Source organism: Rhizopus delemar, genomic scaffold (genome assembly GCF_000149305.1).
Source record: "Rhizopus delemar RA 99-880 supercont3.22 genomic scaffold, whole genome shotgun sequence".
NCBI lineage: Eukaryota > Fungi > Mucoromycota > Mucoromycetes > Mucorales > Rhizopodaceae > Rhizopus > Rhizopus delemar.
The window spans coordinates 130,649-147,681 of record NW_027137848.1 but is presented as its reverse complement, the minus strand read 5'-3'; the positions used below and the strand labels follow the sequence as shown (position 1 = coordinate 147,681).

General features: G+C 34.5%; 10 protein-coding genes across 10 annotated transcripts; 5 read left to right on the top strand and 5 right to left on the bottom strand.

Moving 5' to 3' along the window:
- Positions 1 to 263: 263 nt before the first annotated feature.
- On the top strand, positions 264 to 939 carry RO3G_16763 (uncharacterized protein; the record flags this gene model as incomplete). The annotated part of the gene is made up of 3 exons (XM_067671347.1): positions 264 to 406; positions 461 to 678; positions 728 to 939. 3 exons carry the CDS (start codon positions 264 to 266, stop codon positions 937 to 939), a joined length of 573 nt encoding a protein of 190 aa, XP_067527448.1.
- Positions 940 to 1,135: 196 nt separating this feature from the next.
- RO3G_16762 (40S ribosomal protein uS19) lies at positions 1,136 to 1,957 on the bottom strand (the record flags this gene model as incomplete). The annotated part of the gene is made up of 3 exons (XM_067671346.1): positions 1,136 to 1,477; positions 1,531 to 1,626; positions 1,955 to 1,957. 3 exons carry the CDS (start codon positions 1,955 to 1,957, stop codon positions 1,136 to 1,138), a joined length of 441 nt encoding a protein of 146 aa, XP_067527447.1.
- A 487-nt stretch (positions 1,958 to 2,444) lies between these two features.
- On the bottom strand, positions 2,445 to 2,685 carry RO3G_16761 (uncharacterized protein; the record flags this gene model as incomplete). The annotated part of the gene is made up of 2 exons (XM_067671345.1): positions 2,445 to 2,527; positions 2,580 to 2,685. 2 exons carry the CDS (start codon positions 2,683 to 2,685, stop codon positions 2,445 to 2,447), a joined length of 189 nt encoding a protein of 62 aa, XP_067527446.1.
- Positions 2,686 to 4,056: 1,371 nt separating this feature from the next.
- Positions 4,057 to 5,847, top strand: RO3G_16760 (uncharacterized protein; the record flags this gene model as incomplete). The annotated part of the gene is made up of 1 exon (XM_067671344.1): positions 4,057 to 5,847. The coding sequence occupies one exon, from the start codon at positions 4,057 to 4,059 to the stop codon at positions 5,845 to 5,847; it is 1,791 nt and encodes a 596-aa protein (XP_067527445.1).
- A 1,188-nt stretch (positions 5,848 to 7,035) lies between these two features.
- On the bottom strand, positions 7,036 to 7,868 carry RO3G_16759 (uncharacterized protein; the record flags this gene model as incomplete). The annotated part of the gene is made up of 2 exons (XM_067671343.1): positions 7,036 to 7,235; positions 7,838 to 7,868. The coding sequence occupies 2 exons, from the start codon at positions 7,866 to 7,868 to the stop codon at positions 7,036 to 7,038; spliced, it is 231 nt and encodes a 76-aa protein (XP_067527444.1).
- Positions 7,869 to 8,340: 472 nt separating this feature from the next.
- Positions 8,341 to 10,164, top strand: RO3G_16758 (uncharacterized protein; the record flags this gene model as incomplete). The annotated part of the gene is made up of 2 exons (XM_067671342.1): positions 8,341 to 8,558; positions 8,616 to 10,164. 2 exons carry the CDS (start codon positions 8,341 to 8,343, stop codon positions 10,162 to 10,164), a joined length of 1,767 nt encoding a protein of 588 aa, XP_067527443.1.
- An 893-nt stretch (positions 10,165 to 11,057) lies between these two features.
- On the top strand, positions 11,058 to 12,411 carry RO3G_16757 (uncharacterized protein; the record flags this gene model as incomplete). The annotated part of the gene is made up of 4 exons (XM_067671341.1): positions 11,058 to 11,142; positions 11,193 to 11,267; positions 11,327 to 11,499; positions 11,563 to 12,411. The coding sequence occupies 4 exons, from the start codon at positions 11,058 to 11,060 to the stop codon at positions 12,409 to 12,411; spliced, it is 1,182 nt and encodes a 393-aa protein (XP_067527442.1).
- A 622-nt stretch (positions 12,412 to 13,033) lies between these two features.
- Positions 13,034 to 13,406, bottom strand: RO3G_16756 (ubiquitin-conjugating enzyme E2 4; the record flags this gene model as incomplete). The annotated part of the gene is made up of 3 exons (XM_067671340.1): positions 13,034 to 13,116; positions 13,171 to 13,276; positions 13,320 to 13,406. The coding sequence occupies 3 exons, from the start codon at positions 13,404 to 13,406 to the stop codon at positions 13,034 to 13,036; spliced, it is 276 nt and encodes a 91-aa protein (XP_067527441.1).
- A 364-nt stretch (positions 13,407 to 13,770) lies between these two features.
- RO3G_16755 (uncharacterized protein) lies at positions 13,771 to 15,156 on the bottom strand (the record flags this gene model as incomplete). Its single annotated transcript, XM_067671339.1, has 6 exons — positions 13,771 to 14,057; positions 14,128 to 14,220; positions 14,543 to 14,553; positions 14,630 to 14,784; positions 14,820 to 14,899; positions 14,946 to 15,156. 6 exons carry the CDS (start codon positions 15,154 to 15,156, stop codon positions 13,771 to 13,773), a joined length of 837 nt encoding a protein of 278 aa, XP_067527440.1.
- A 784-nt stretch (positions 15,157 to 15,940) lies between these two features.
- RO3G_16754 (40S ribosomal protein uS9) lies at positions 15,941 to 16,540 on the top strand (the record flags this gene model as incomplete). Its single annotated transcript, XM_067671338.1, has 2 exons — positions 15,941 to 15,976; positions 16,148 to 16,540. 2 exons carry the CDS (start codon positions 15,941 to 15,943, stop codon positions 16,538 to 16,540), a joined length of 429 nt encoding a protein of 142 aa, XP_067527439.1.
- Positions 16,541 to 17,033: the final 493 nt, after the last annotated feature.

Genomic DNA, 17,033 nt, shown 5'->3' with positions numbered 1-17,033 from the left:
TAAAAAAAAAAAAAAAACAAAGAAGAATATCAAGTATATGTTATTTGAATATTATAAACTAATCGTTATATCTTTTATCGAATGGCTTATATCGTTAATAACAAGTAAAAGACTTGAAATGTTTATGTTTGAAATGAATTTCACTGCTTCAGTTAAATTTGCATAATTTCCATAAAAGGGAGTTTGGGTGTCTAGAAAGTGGAAATAACAAAGTCCAAAAACCTTCGGAGTTCTTTGGGTTCTCTCTTTCTTTTTCTTGAATAATGACTGTAACATTACTTTCTCAAGCACCCGATCTTTCAACCCTCAAACCACGTCATGTTCAAAAAGACACTGCACTACTTGTCTCTCCTCCATTAGCAGGCCATGAAGGTCCCATTTTTGGTGACATTTATGTTTGTGAAGAGTAAATAAAGATAATGTAGATCATTTAAACTGTTTATTAATATTTATCCAACAGCCAGCTTTATTTTTATTCTGAAAGCTCAGGATCTGGTATTGCTGTAGAATATCCAGACATCATTATTCATGCTGCCTCAAGACAAGAAGGCCAGCCCAACATTTATTGTCAATTGGATTCTGGCATCTTTTTTCCAAATCAGCAATTACCACAAGATGAAGAGGAACGACAAGAAATTGTTACAGAACTTCGTTTGATCCCTCGTGACAGTGGAGCAGGTAAAAAGGAAACGCGTAAAAAAAAAAAATTAAAGTATGAGCAATATAGTGGAAGGGATCTATATGGCCATTGCCGATTGCACAGCGCTTCATCCTGATAAAGAGTTTATGGATGATCAACAAGAAAGCGATCAAGAATTCTTTGCTAACCCAAGTGATGAAACTGAATTAGGCGAAGTGCAGCAAGCAGCTTTGAGACATTTGGAAACAGTGTTTGAACAATCACCAAAAATGAATGGACATATGGATGAGAGCCAATAAATTTTGCAAATATTAAATTATAAATCAATGGGTTTTTTTTCTAGTTAAATCAACTTTTAAATGCAGTGCTCATTATGCATCCTTTCAGCACATTCAATTAATTCACAATTAACATAGAAAAAATGAACTGGTTTTTGTTCTTCCTCTTTTTTAATATGAGAAAAAAAAAAGATGAAACGCAAGCTGCGCAATTTTTTTATTTGAGGGGAACAAACTTGGAGGAGTGAGTGGCACCAATACCGGGACGACCGTGCTTGACAGGCTTGTAGGTAATGGAGAATTCACCAAGGTAGTGACCAGTCATTTCGGGCTTAATTTCAACTTGGTTGAAGGTCTTACCATTGTAAATACCAACAACAGAACCGATCATTTCAGGAACGATGATCATATCACGAAGATGGGTTTTGACAACATCAGGTCTTTCACCGGGTGTAGCAGCCTTCTTGGCAGCGCGGAGCTTCTTGATGAGACCCATAGGCTTACGCTTAAGACCACGTTGAAATCTTCTACGAGCACGGCAGTGAACGAGCTCCATGAACTGTGTAGTACATTAGTTAAACATGTCGCTCTCTTCTGACTTTTTTCTTTTACCTGTTCAGAGGACATGTCCAAGAGTTGGTCAAGTTCAACACCACGGTAGGTAAACTTACGGAAGGTTCTCTTTCTAGGAGCGGTCTGCTCGTCAGCCTAATTAAATTATTACGTGTTAGAACAGTGTCACGAAAAAAGCACAATCCTCTGCGCATCTGCTTTTGTAGAAAGAAGAAAGGAAAGAGATGGATACAGAATATAAAGTCTTCTTTGTTTTTATGGACTTTACGTCTCTACATGAATTAATTACAAAGTAATCGAGTTTTTCCAATGTGTTCTACTAACTTTCCGCATAACTGAATTATCTTGATCTCTCGGTCGATCTTCTTTGATATACCATCCTTTATCCTTTCCTCATCCAATATCTTATTCCTTTCTTCTTCTTCTACTATTTGCATAGATGCGATTAGATACATATACTTACCATTTTTATATAATGCAAAAAAGGGAGGGGGAATTCCTTGGATGCTTCCAAGCAAATCTTTGGTGTATGCTGCTCAACACAATATAACGCTAGCTCAGATCTTTTTGATATCCGATCCGGACAATTCAAAATTAAATCTGTTTCAATTTTTTTTTAAATATTGACAATAGCTTTAAGCAACTACTCAAATCTAAACAAATATTTTACTATAATACTTTCTGAACTATTGTTTAATTTCAGGCTCTACCGTAATTGTTCAAGTCCTAACATTATGTCTTTTTTTTTTTTTTCAGTAATAATCTTTTAAAATACATAGAGAGTTTTAGCAATTCCTTTATGTCAACTTTATGCTCTCTTCTTTCCCTCTTTCTCTCACATAGATACAACTTTTTTGTTAAAGAGATAATGTTACACAACTACGAATTACATCCACCAAGTTTATTTTATATTAGTATGTAGATTTTACAAATGAGCAAATATATGTATTATTTTAAGCAATGAATTTAAAGAAAACAGGAGTATATTGGTACATAGTAATAAAGGACAAAGAAAGAATACTAAGCATAATAGTATCTATTCAAAAGTATAAGTTTTCAAAATGAGCCGAGACTAAATTTTAACTTACTAAATAAAGCTTTTTCCCAAGGCTCTAACATATACAAAGCTGTTTGAAGTTCGTACTGATAAAGCTTGGTAGACAAGAACTTGGAAATACTACGATTAGATTCCATTAAGAAGTGTGTTATGATGGGAAAGGAAAAAAAAAAAATAAGTTTTCTTTTTTTCAGATTGCTGTGTTTAAATGCACAAGTAAGAGTAGCCAATCAAAAGCAATGAGCCAGTTGTTTTTTTAAAGACTAGTCTAAAGGGCGTAAGTCATGTATAAATACGACAATTTTTCATAATTACAATATAAGGCCAAGATATCTAAGGTATTTATAAAAGCCTTTAATCAGAGTTGAAAATGAGTCATTATATTCACATAAAAAACTTGTCGGGATCTAACTTAGTAGAAAAGGAAACTTGGCTGAACTTAATCTGATTTATTAGAATTTTGAAAATAGGAAAAGTGAAGGTTGTATAGCAATAAGGTCGTCTTCTTATTCATTATTATTTTCAAGGCGTTATGTAAGCTTTACTGTCTTGTATCTAAGGACAAGAAAATATTTGCAATATTTATAAAATAAACATAGACAGCATAATTCGCATTTTTATCCGTACTTCCAAAATAACATTAGCCCGTACATTAGATTTAATGCCTTACCCAATAAATATTAGTATTAGTTAGGCTATTGTATCAAAGCTAAAGAATTCTATGATGGTTTGAAAGCATTATAGTTCGAGTGCAATACTATACAGAAAATTTGACTATTGCTTTTCCTTTAATAGTTTAAAAGGATGAAAAGATCAATTTTATGTTGTAGTAAACCATCAGTAAGAGCAAGACTGAAGGTTTCCTCATTCATATCACAGAATTAAATACGATTGAAGAAATACTGTTAATAGTAACCATTTTAAAATATAACGATACATGTCATTTATTATACACATTTGTCCAATGCAATTATGCTAAAAAGGTAATTTGTGACAAAAAATACATTAATAAACTCCCCCAAGGTGCCTCTACTTAAAGAGAAATGATACTCAGACTTTCATTGGTTATCAAAACCATTGCTAATGGCTACTCAATCTTCTTTCATTTGTATGCTGAAATACCATTCACTCGGCACATAAATAATAAAATCCATTGCCTTGATGTCGTATATGTCAAAAATGATGGTCTTATCGAATCTGTACAAGACTAATAATATAGCAAAATGAAAACCAAGCCCTCAAAAAAAAATTCAAAATAAGATGCAGTAAGGTTACATTTTTCATTTAGAACATAGTCTTCATACGTTCATCGTGATACAAACCAACTGGGTTTCCTTTCTACACAATGCTTCTACTCATCCATTTTAGGTTAAAATTTTTTTAAAAAAAAGTTTTCAACGGAAGTATAATAAAAAAGGGAACAAGGCATACGCCTCAACTATTCAAAAAAAAAAGAATTCCTTTTTTTTTATTTGTTGTTTCTTTCTAGATCAAACTTTTTCTTTGCCATGTCAGACCCTATTAAAGAAAAATCTGTCAAAGATGAGCATTACTCATTCAAACCAGTATATGATTTTCACTTTTATGCTAGACTTCATCTCTGTTGGCTATTGGCGGTGATTGCTATTTTTCTTGGTCAAGCATGGTGGTTGATCCCACTTCCTGGTGATTTGCTTCTTCCTCCATATCGCACCTATCCAGCCACTGTACTGAAGTCTTTTTTTGAAGGATTAGCGATCATTTTAGCAGCAAGATCTTTGGTGGTAGCATTGATTAAAGTATTTACAGAAGGAATCTATCCTCATTCAGTCATTCAATTTCACGCTGCAGGTGGAATGGAAGCCATTTATAGCGGCATACGTTATAGATCAGGTTTTAGATATCTCATCATTGCCTCTCTTTTACCTATTGCCGGATTACTGGGAAATTTATTACAAGCAGAATTTCAGTCATCGACTACTGTCTTTTATCATCTTCAGGACAGCAATAATAACCAAATGGAGGCTATTCAATGCCAGCATATGGCTCAAAATCAATATAGTTTAGCATCAGCCGCTTTTTCAAAAGGGTTGATCACTAATACACTTGCTGATGCGTCCTCTATCTTGAATAATTTCAATCAGTCTACTTTCTCTAGTTTTGGTATTTCCTTGATCTCTACAGATCTTGCTTCTATTTCAAACATCTCAATACAAACGCCTAATCAAAGCACCTTTGTCAAAAGAAACGATTGTGATGATGATAAAAGTGACTCTGCAGATGTTGGCAACACTCAAATAAACAACGCTACCGTAGTATCCTCATCCAATGTACAACATGGAGTAGTCAGCAACAACTCCGATGACCTAACCTCTTTGTCTGAGAGTCAGCTGACTACCAGTCTAACTAACATGCCATCATCAACATTAAATACAGACACAGCCCATGCCACACCTACCTCTATTGCTTCTAGTAGCAGTAATTTGACTTCGATCACACTGAACTACACAGCAATTGCATTATTTATTGATGGTGAACAGGTTACTGATATCCGAAATCAAATTGAACACCTTCAAACATTTTCACCTATCACTTTAAACAACACTGGTCCAAATGGGACGAATGCTGTTAACCTTTATATTTTACGACACTCTTCTGAGAAAGGAAAAGAGGCGATTATTATCCTTTCCAGTCCTCCAGAGTATACTTACAAAGCAGGCATTTATGTTTCTGCACAATCAACCAATTACACCTGCTTTTCCGGAAATACTAGTCCACAGTGTAGTGAGACTAGTGTTATCACTTCAAGCGCAGACAATAAAGTAGTTGCTGATGCTGTGGCTGAAGCAATGAGAAGCAATGTTGGACTTTACGGCACCGCAGGCATGATAACCGATATCCTAAGTGAAAATTACCAAAATGATAGCAAGCTGGTAGATGCTCTCTTTACTAATCCACTCTGCTCTGATCTCAGTACATATCCTATCACTGGTAAATCGATGTATCCTTATACAAGAGCCACTTGGTCCATCTTGGCCATCCTCTGGTCTGCCTTGCTCGCCATTGTTTATGGCATTGGTGCCTATCTGATAGGTTACACGATTGATGTGTTTTGTCACTTGACGCAATATGGAAACCTTTTGCCTCAAATCATTAGTAATTCAACATTATTTGTTAATGCTCAAAGTGGTGAGCCAATTGAAGAAAAAATGTATTTGAACTGGGAAAAGGTAGAGCTTTTTACGGATAAAGATCAATCACTTTACGATAATGAGCATAATCATGGATTCACTGTGACAACAGAAGAGCTTAATATGTAATTCATGATAATTTATTTATAGATCTTTATTTAATCTTGTATATCAATAAAAAAAAGTAGTGTTTTTATTTAACAGTACTGAAAGAACAGCTTTTCTGTGGCTTTTACTTAAAATGGATCAGGTGTTGTTTTATTTGATTTAGATCTGCGCAAAAATTTTAACATGTATTACACCTTTTTAAAGAGTAATTTTAACTTTTGTATTCATCTTTTTTATTTTTTCATACTGTTGAAACCTATCGTGAATAAATAGTAACTTAACTTTTTTTTTTTCATCTCTACTTTTATTTAAAAGAATAGACGTAGCTTTAATAGGCTACTTGGATTTTTCTTTATAGCGTTGCAACATAACAGACGTTTTTAATTTAATACTGTAATTAAATCATGTAAAAAATAAGAGATAGGAACGGTATTTCCACATGCAGCTGAAACTATGTGTTATTTGGCCGATCTTCTGCATCAATTCGCCCTCACCAAATCGTTACTCTGGATGCTATTTCCCTTGGTCAAAATCGAGTCTGTCAAATAAGTATTTGCACTGCAAATGCTATATACTTAAAATGCTGCAGGTAATAAACGTATAAAAAGTGATTGTCCAACAAGGAAGCACATTTGTACTATTTGGCAATGAACACAATATAATTTTGAAGTTGAAACCAGAGAATGCTGAAGCAAGCGTTTCCCAAATATGATACTTAATAAGCAAGAGCAAAATAAACATCCGTCATTTTCAGTTTCTCCGTACAAAAAACACTCTTATCTATGAATCGTTCAGGAAAAGGCTTGTGAAGGCGAAAACGACAAGGAAGCTTTTTATGATACAATCACAGAGGGCAGTCTGCGTTTATTAGAGCATTGATGAGCACTAAAAATTGATCCAAGAAGATTCGCTAACTCTAGGATAATCATTCGAGATATCTTCAGTGAAATCGGGTCAATATTTCTAAATCATTTAGTATGTATTACCAAGAACTGTCTTTTAAGGATGAACTAATCAATTGGTCAACATAAGGTTTTAGGAGGAAGAAGCTAAGACCATGTATAAATCCCCTAGAGACTGTAGTTGTGAATTTTTGAAAGGTGCCAGGAAGTCTAGTTCAAGTGCTTGCTTTTTCCATATAGGTTCCGTAATTGCAATTTTAAATAAGGCATTTTTGGCTTGAGCATTTTTATTGAGGGAGACTGAAATTCATTTCATTGTTGGAAATCTTTCTATTCTTCTTCCTTTTCTTCTTCTAGTAGGATAATCAGAAGCACTAGCAGCACCAAGAATACTAGGAGCGCCAGTGTTCAATAGAAGAATCTTAAAGCTTTGACCTCTAAAGTCAAACGTAGTGGGAGAACCAGATGAACTCAATTTAGATACCAGCAGCAACAAAAGTTTAAAGCCTGTGGACAGTGATTTTAGTGTTACCATCGTTGAAGACGAAGGAAGCGTAAACGACAGCGAGTTGTTGGATGCGACGCATAATTAGATATTAGCAACAGTTAGTTTATTTTTTTGACACTGAACAAGCTTGCACAGTCTTTCCAAATCAATTCTTCGTGACGATAGAATATTTTTAGTACTTTTTATATTCTTTCTTGTCCCATGAACGTGCTGTTATCACTTTTTCAAAATACATATCACGATTTATTATATGTCTTATCGTATCATTTCATAACTGGCAATTCTTAGTTTTTACATAATAACAAAAGTATTCATAAGCCCATGAGGAAGTTCATTGCATACAGATTGAGCTATGCTATTATGAGTCAAAGCGAGCTCAACAAGATTTGGGAATTAAAGAGTAAGCTCCATCATCTTGCCAGTGGATTTGCAACATGCAGCGATATAGAACGAATTTGTCATGATTCTTATGTATAACATACAAATTTGCTAGGTGGAACTATGCGAATCGATTTGATTCTACATAGACACAAAAAAAAAAGGCTTACGTAAATTTTTTCAAGAAAGCGGCCATTTAATAACCCTATAGTATATGTAGTACCTTGTACAAGATAGTGACCCTTATTGTACATTGGACAACCCTTGGCATCTTTTGAAATCTCTTGTTAATGGGTGGCAATCCAGTATAGAAACTTTTAAACGAAAAAGAAGGAAAAGCGATCGTTTTTAACATACGAAGGTGCTACTCATAGCGAAAATGGTTGCTTAGTATACCACTATACAATCAAAAATCGTACTGAACCAAGAGCGCGGATTTCAGAGTCGCACTACAACAATTTGGTTACCAAGATCAAGGACAGAAAGAAACGTTACACAACATCTTCGATCAATACTCACCCCACCTTGTAACAGATCTGGTTTGATCTGATAACAGATCGGTATCTCCTTTTAAAAATGGCTCGGGTTATTTAGGTGTAGTTTGTGCAACTATTTTTTATCTGATTTCCCATGAGATTATATTTATTCTCCTTGTGAAATATTGTTCTTATTCTTCTTTTCACTATCTTCTTTGTGACATATATCAAGTCCAAAGCTAGTCTAATCATGAAGTTCAAGCTACCCTCGATCTTCCCGGCACCGCCACCAGCGATTGAAGAAGAAAGCAGAATTCAAGATGCTTCCAGTTCCACCGAAGAAGTCTGCAAAAAAGGTGGCGAAAATGACATTACGGACGACAGCCCTGAATTCCAACATGGTGTCCAAGGTGTCCAGGCATCTAGTCAAATTTGGACTAAAAACCAACTGATCTTGGCCTATGTTCTGTAAGTTCATCAAAGTATATATTAAAATATTCAAAGCTTTCTAATGTATATTTTTAGCATCTGGATCATTAGCTTTATCACCGCACTGTCTTCGGGAATCATCAATACGCTGACTCCATTCGTTACAAGTTCGTTTCAACAACATTCTCTGACGGCTACAACGTCAATTATATCCAGTATGATCTCGGGCCTTATAGTTCTTCCTTATTCAAAGCTCATCAACGTGTGGGGTCGACCTCAAGGCTTTGCACTTATGGTTTGTTCAATGACTATTGGTCTCATCATGATGGCTGGGTGCAATGACGTTCAAACCTATTGCGCCGCCCAAGTGTTCTACCAAGTTGGTTCTTCAGCAGTCAGTTTCACAATGACTATTTTTATTGCTGACACAACCTCCCTAAAAAACCGAGCATTTATGATTGCATTTGAATCATCACCATGGATTGCGACTGTGTGGGCCTACGGACCAGCATCTCAACATATACTGAACACAATCGGTTTCAGATGGGGTTTCGGTATCTGGGCCATCGTCATTCCAGTAGTATGTTCTCCATTATTTGGATTATTCTATTACAACCTTTTAAAGGCTCGTAAGGCTGGTCTTATACCAAAAACTGAAAGTGGCAGAACATGGACACAATCAGTTGTTTATTATGCTAAAGAATTTGATGTCGCTGGGCTGCTCTTGATCTGTGCCGGTCTTGCGTTGTTTTTATTATCATTCAGTTTATTTTCCTTCCAAGCTGATGGATGGAAATCTCCTTTAATTATCTGCTTCCTCATCTTTGGTGGCCTACTTATTATTGCCTTTGGATTATATGAAAAATGGGGTGCGCCAGTAACATTCATTCCTTGGAACTTAATGATGGATCGGACTGTTTTTTTCACTTATACTATGGCGGCTAGTCTTTATCTCGCTTGGTATTTATGGGACAGTTACTTCTATTCCTACTTGATCGTAGTCTACAACTTGAGTGTTAGCCAGGCCACCTACATCACAAATATTTACACCATTGGATCAACAGTTTGGGCCATTGTTATGGGCACTGTCATCCGATACAATGGAAGACTAAAATGGCAAGCCCTGTACTTTGGCGTGCCAGTTACAATTTTGGGTGTTGGCCTAATGATTCATTTCCGACAACCAGGTGTTAATATTGGTTTCATCATCATGTGTCAGATTTTTATCGCTTTTGGTGGTGGTACTTTGGTTATCTGTGAGCAAATGACTGTCATGGCAGTTTCGTCTCACCAATATGTTCCAGCTGTCCTATCTATGGAAAATATGATTGTAAACATCGGAAGCTCCGTCGGCTCCACAATTGCAGCAGCAATGTGGAGTGGCATTTTCCCTGTAAAGCTAGCAAAGTACCTGCCTACAAGTGCTCTAGGTGATCTGCAGTCTATCTATGGCTCTATAACTGTTCAATCGTCATATCCCGTTGGAAGCGCCGAAAGGGATGCTATCAATCAAGCATACAGTGATACACAAAGGCTTATGTTAATCACTGCTACCTGTATCTACTCGATTACTTTAATTTCAGTCATGTTCTGGAAGGATGTTGATGTCAGGCACATGAAGAAAGTTAAAGGCCTGGTGTTATAAAAGCTTTCTATCCTTCCCTATCCACTATTCTGCCACATTTATTTAGAGTTTTTATTAAGTTATAATCTTTGTATTCAAAAAGTTCATAACATTATATTTCCATATTTTAATGTAATAAAATCAAGATGTAATAAAAGATAAGAAGTGAAGTTGATTAATTTTGAATGGATAACTGTAACATTTAAAACAACCATCCATGAAATAATTCGACAAGTCATACTCTGAATGCAATTTATACTTTATAAAATAGCAAGCGGAAACCTTAAGAAGTGACAATAATATTTTTTTTCATTACAATAATTTGATTTTGTAGAAAAGTGACTCATTCCTGACAAGATGTAAGAAAGAAATATAAGTCATAGAAACGGTGTTTTCACTAAATTGAGAAGGCATATGGGCATATAGTGTTCTCTTGTGATAAAACTAGAATCCACTCATACTATAAATATTACTCAATTCATAAGTAAAAAAAAAAAAGTCTTCAATCCCCACAATTTTAAGAAAAAAGATATTCTAATGTTTAATTATAAAGCCATATGATATAGTCAAGGTAGTTGTACCCATAACAACTTTGTCACAAAAAGTATAAAGATCCCTTACGTGATAATATTCAAGTTTGGAATTATTATCTAATTCCCAAGCCAGCCGATCTATAAAATTCTTTCGCAGTAATTGGTATCAAGTATTATAAGCCATTAATAACCTATAATAGCAGCAAATTGACAACTCATACAAACATCTTTTAAACTTATTAAGTTCTACTTTAAACATGCATCAATTTTAAGCTGAGCCTTTTTGTTTTCTTTTTGTAAAATTGCGCGTAAACTTTGTGCAACATAAAATACATGTATATTTTTAAACTTACAGGCCTTCTTTCAAGTTTAATATTAAAAATGCCTCCTCCACCCAAGGATTATTGGTTTCACTTGAAATATTGGGGAATTATTATTCCTATTGCTTTTCTTGTTCCTTTTATTTGTAAGAGCAAAAAACATAAAACGTTCACCACTTACACCAATGACATGTAGACAATTCCATTGAAATCTTGGGTATTTTTAAAGAAATAAAAAGTTACAATATTGAAACATGCCAAAAGTTGTTGGGTAAAAAAAAAAAATATAGATAATATAGACAAAAACTAACTAAAAAATATCATCAAAAGGTCCTCCAGGATTGGATCATTGCGAAGATATCACCTTATCAAATGAACCTGGTGTTGCTTATGTCAGCTGTGACCCCGTGCTTGCTTATCGTAATAAAGTGATGGGATTCAATCGATTGAAACCTGGTGAACCTATTGAGAATGGTGCTATTTGGCGAGTTGCTTATGATCAGGTACAATAATAATAATAATAAAAAAAAAAGAGACGTCCTAAATAACATTCTACTTTTATACAGAAACCTGCTATTATCGAAAAGCTTGGTTCAGGCTCTTTGAAGAACTATCATCCTCTTGGTATTGGTTTTGATGTTCATCCTGTAACAGGAGAAAAGTCGATTTTCACCATCAATTTACCAGACAACGAACCACCCTCCATCGAAGTCTTTACTGTAAACGATGCCAAGCAACTTGTTCATAAACATACGATTCGTCATCAGAAAATCTACAACCCTAACCATGTACATGTCATACAAAGTGAACAATTCAGAGCTGACGACGGGACACCTTCCTTCTTTTTCTCCAATGACCATTACTTTAACATACCACTTTTGAAACATATCGAAACCTATTTCCTTCCTTGGAGCAATGTAGGTTTCTATAATGCCCGTACTGGACAAGTGGAGAAGGCAGTTGATGGCCTCTTATTTGCCAATGGTGTTGCTGGCACAGATGATGTTTTATTTGTTGCTGAAACGAGCGCAGGTGTTGTTCGTCAGTACAAGATTAATAGAAAGACAGATATAAAAGGTGTACCTCATATCTCTCTTGATTATTTAAACAAGATCAAGGTGTCTGGTGTTCCAGATAATCTCCACTATCACGCTGATAAAGAAATGTTGATAATTGCACTTCATCCAAAACCTACTGAATTTTACAAGAGAATCGCTGCTGTTGATCCTGCCATGGCTCCCTATGCCTCTTCTGGAATTGAAGTTTGGGATGTTTCTACAGGAGAAACTAAACTAATCTTACAAGATGATGGAAGCTTATTTAGTAGTTCTTCAGGTGCTGTCTTTGACACAAAGAATTCTAAACTGATTGTTTCAGGCATTTATGATGAAGGTTTACTTGTCTGTGACTTATAATTATTCGTTAAATACATATTTATATTTTTTGCATGTTTTTCATGAAGTTGGAATGGATGTTATAAATATCAAATGAGCCAAGAAAAAACTGAATGATAAAACAAAATTCTGAATGAACTAAAGCTTTCTTGACTTGTAAAAAGAATCTCTTGAATTTTAAATACAAAGCACTGTATCTTTCCACTATTAAAGCGACAATGCCTTTTCCTTGTAACTGATAATCGAATTTTTAGTTAGACAGACATACTTTAAAAGCCAACAATTAATTTTTTTAAAAACGACAAATGTTCAAAAAAGAAACCCGACGATATTTATCAGCCGGACTGTACATCAATATATAATAACAATCGCATAAAAAAGCTACAGTTGTGGTTTCTATTAATTGGTTTTACGAATACAACATCCAACTCTTTTTAATGCAAATACAATCTTCACACACATACAGGGATTTCTCATGCTAAGAAAAAGAGAGAGAAAAGTCAGCCAGTTTACAACATAATTAAAACAAAATCTTACTAGCATATTTTCTTGTCCAGTCTCTTGCTGTAGTTTCATAACGTGCTCGATCAGTTTTATAAATATGAGCTAATTCAGGAACAAGTGGATCTTAAAAGAGAATGGATCAGTCAATAAATAAATTAAAGGGTATTATAGAATTACCATCAGGATTAGGGTCAGTAAGAAGAGAACAAACAGAGAGAAGCACTATTTAAGTATTGTCAATTGACTTTTTAAGCATGTATTTTTTTTTATCTTTACCTTTTGAGATTGTAAGCGCGGGAGACCACTGATCTTTCAAGATATCTAAACAGATACTGCCGTTACTATTGATATTGGGATGATAAATTTTGGTGGTAAAATTAATCTAAATGCAATATTAGTCATGATACAAGTAAACCATTCTCTACCTTTGGGGGCTTGAAAGGATAATCGGTAGGAAAATGAATAGCCAAAAAGAAGACACCACCTTGGTAAGGGCTATCTTCAGGACCCATAATAGTTGCTTGCCAGTGGAAGAAGTCATCTCCAATAGGACCTGCAGAGCAGGAAGAAGGGGGGTCGCGTTCGAGATCTTTAAGTTCCTGCTCACAATGAAAAAACAAAATAATAATTAGAATCCTTTCATCTGAACATTACGCAGCTTTTTAAATTAATAGTTTAAATGTTTAAATAAGATGGAAATGAGAATAATAAAGCAATAATGATAAAAAAAATAAGAAGACATATAATAAATAAATAAAGCAATAAAACAAATGAATTACCTTGCTAATGCGTTTTAAAGCCATATTTTATTATTATAATTGAAGTAAAAAAAAACAAAAAAAAAAAAAAAAGGATTTCGTAAAAGAAATGAAAATTTTACCCAGCGGCATTTGAATATAATCTTGTCATGACAACAAAAATAACGCAAGAAAAATTACCCAACCATATGTAGATGTTCACCAAGGAAAAGTTGACAATCAATTGTGCTCTAAATAGTAAGTTTCTAATAAAGAGAGGTATCCTGGGAACATCCTCAATGAAAGCGACTTGAAATTGTGACCTTATAACAGATGATAAGTGAGCCTTTCTTGAACATCGTTCAAAGCCATTCCTCAGCTTTTCTACCATCACTTCATCCATGGTCTTGTTATGATACTCGCATTCTTTAGATCTTGAATTCTTGTGTCCCTCTTTGCAACTTTTGCTACAATTGTGTATTTCTTTTTTTTTTACCTTGCTTCTTGGATTCTAATTGCTTCTTCTTTCCTTTTGACTCTGCTACTTTTGTTTCATAGTCATACTTTTTGTCTTGACATTTTCTTTTTTCTACTATCTGTGTATAACGACAACTTTGTCATATTATATCAAAACTATGAGCTTGCTACCTTTATCATAAAAAGGACAAACATTGAATGCTTTAGTTTCATGGCCATGCTGATTACAATCTTTGCGTATCTTTTTCTCTATTTTTACAATGAAGTTTCAGTAAGGTATCAACTACGCATTAAACCTTTCAATTTAAGAATGCCTTCAATACTTTTTGTACGGTTAGTGCCAATTCTTTGCTTAAAGTAATCGATTGCTTCTTTGCCATTTTAATAGCACAAATAGTTTACTTGGAAAAAAAAGGAACATATCATGAGTTTACTCTTTAAAGACCTATATTTATGAAAGCTTTCAATCAAACAACATGGGGCAATAAAATTGCGTTTTGGGAATAGAGGTGTTTAGATACTTTTCAATCAAATTTTCTTTCATCTGTTCTGAAGTCATGAGTGCAAAATTGTCAGCAAGTTTCACAATAAACAATGGACGCTTCACTTTTAACACATCCTTTTTAGCGCAATTTCTTTTGTTATTCTCAGAAACTTCTTGGTTTTCATCCCGCATCTTTTTAAAAGGATATACAGTAGAAATTGTAATACTTTTCTTGGTGTGGCATCATTTACGGGAACTACCTTAATTACCAGAGATAAAATCGACAATTTGCTTGTCAGTGTATGATCTGTAAGATATTGGATTTTTGGAATTATCATTTGTTGTAATATTACTTGCAAAGCTTTTAATAAAATCCTGTATTTTGGTTATTATCATTATTATTTCGTTCTTTTTAGGTGTATTTTGCTCGTTATCTGCTTCATCATTCATTGTTCCGCGCATGATTGACACCAAGCTGGTATGAATCTCGGCTACTTGCTCCCCAGGATTATTGAAATCTTCAAGAGAGAGAGAGAGATCTTCCATATGAACATCTATTGTCATTATTATATTTAAGCCGCAATAAGATATGTTACCAAAAAGGTCATTCCCAATTACTGCCTTTATTCTCATCAATTCAATTATATTTTTTCAATTGACCAATGAAATTTCTCTCATTTAAGAAGTTCTACATTGTCATTTGTTTGGAAAACATTATAGCTTTGATTGGCTTTATAATAAAGCATTGAAAGCATAATAGGTACAAGGATCTGAACATGTCTCACTTGATAGATTTCATTGTGTCACAGCGCTCCTTTTACATCATGAAACTTTGATTGATTCGATTCAAGTCCGGACCGAACAAGTTCTCTAATACTCAACTTTTTTTCCGCACAGTAAAAGCTGAAAAGAAAGGTAGAGAGGATTGTAGCAAAGCAGAATATGAAAAAGAAGCATCCATCCTGATTTTTTTTCCCTTCTCTCTTAACTTAAAAGGTAACTAACTAATAAGTAGTAGCAAAAATATTTAACAGATTTATATTGACGATGAATTTTTTAATAGCTAATAATGGAAGCAGTTCAAACTTTCGGTCGCAAGGTACATTGTAGAAATGCAGCATAAAGAGAATGAGAAAGAAAGAAAGACGAGATATGGAAAGAAGTGGATAATTGGAAAAGGGCAGAGAGAGACAGAGAGAGACAGAGAGAGACAGAGAGACAGAGAGAGACAGAGAGACAGAGAGAGACAGAGAGACAGAGAGAGACAGAGAGAGAGACAGAAAAACAAGATTAAATGCAGACTAGTAGAAAAAGAAAACCAAATTAGATGTTGATATTTTATTCAATAATGAATGAGAAAAAGGGAGATGGAGAAAGAGTCATTGTCAATCAGTCTAAATAAGCAGAGAGATAGGGAGAAACACACAGAAAAGAGGAATAGCATAAATCAGCTTCTTACAAATGACATAAAAAATCTTTCTCTTCTTTCTTTCTCTTATGCATGCAATCTCTTTTCAACTTCAAAACCTAATGCATTTTTTTTAAAAAAAAATAGAAAACTGCCACTGCTGTTGCCCACTGTAAGCGTGGACGTGGTCTCATCCGTATCAACGGTTCTCCTCTTGAACTTCTTGAACCCGAGATCTTAAAGTTCAAGGTCTACGAAGTCATCCTTCTCTTGGGTGAAGAACGTTTTGCCAATGTTGACATCCGTATCCGCACCCACGGTGGTGGTCACGTCTCTCAAGTTTACGCTATCCGTCAAGCTCTTGCCAAGGCCATTGTTGCCTTCTACCAAAAGTATGTTGATGAAGCTGCCAAAAAGGAAATCAAGGAAATCCTTGTCCAATATGACCGTACTCTTCTTGTTGCCGATCCTCGTCGTTGTGAACCCAAGAAGTTTGCCGGTCCTGGTGCTCGTGCTCGTTACCAAAAGTCTTACCGTTAAGCTATATTTGCACTTTTTTTTTTCATGTAATAAAGACAATGATGCTGCTAGAGACTTTTGATTTTTAGAAATTGAAGTTTTATATGATTAATAAGAAAAAATATATATTTATTCAACAGATGTAAGTACTGATAAAAGAATGCCAATATGCTTATTTATAGTAGACAGTATGAAGGCTTTTTTTTTTTTTACATAATTTATTTAACCCTTTATGCATTAGCTGATCAGATATGTAAACTCAATAGATTTAATCATCTTAAAAACCTATTGAACGAATCATGTCCCTTTCCGTCAAGTCGGTATTTCTATTTGATACTCACACGCAAATCTGTTGATATGTCACAAATGAACAAAAAAAAAAAAAAAAAAAGGTTTGATGTGTGGTTTGAAACAGTTTACTATGCGCTTTTCATCGTAATGAGGTTTCACATAATGCACCTGAGGTCACCTTGTTTGACAAACACAGAATAATAATTAGTTACTTGAATATGTT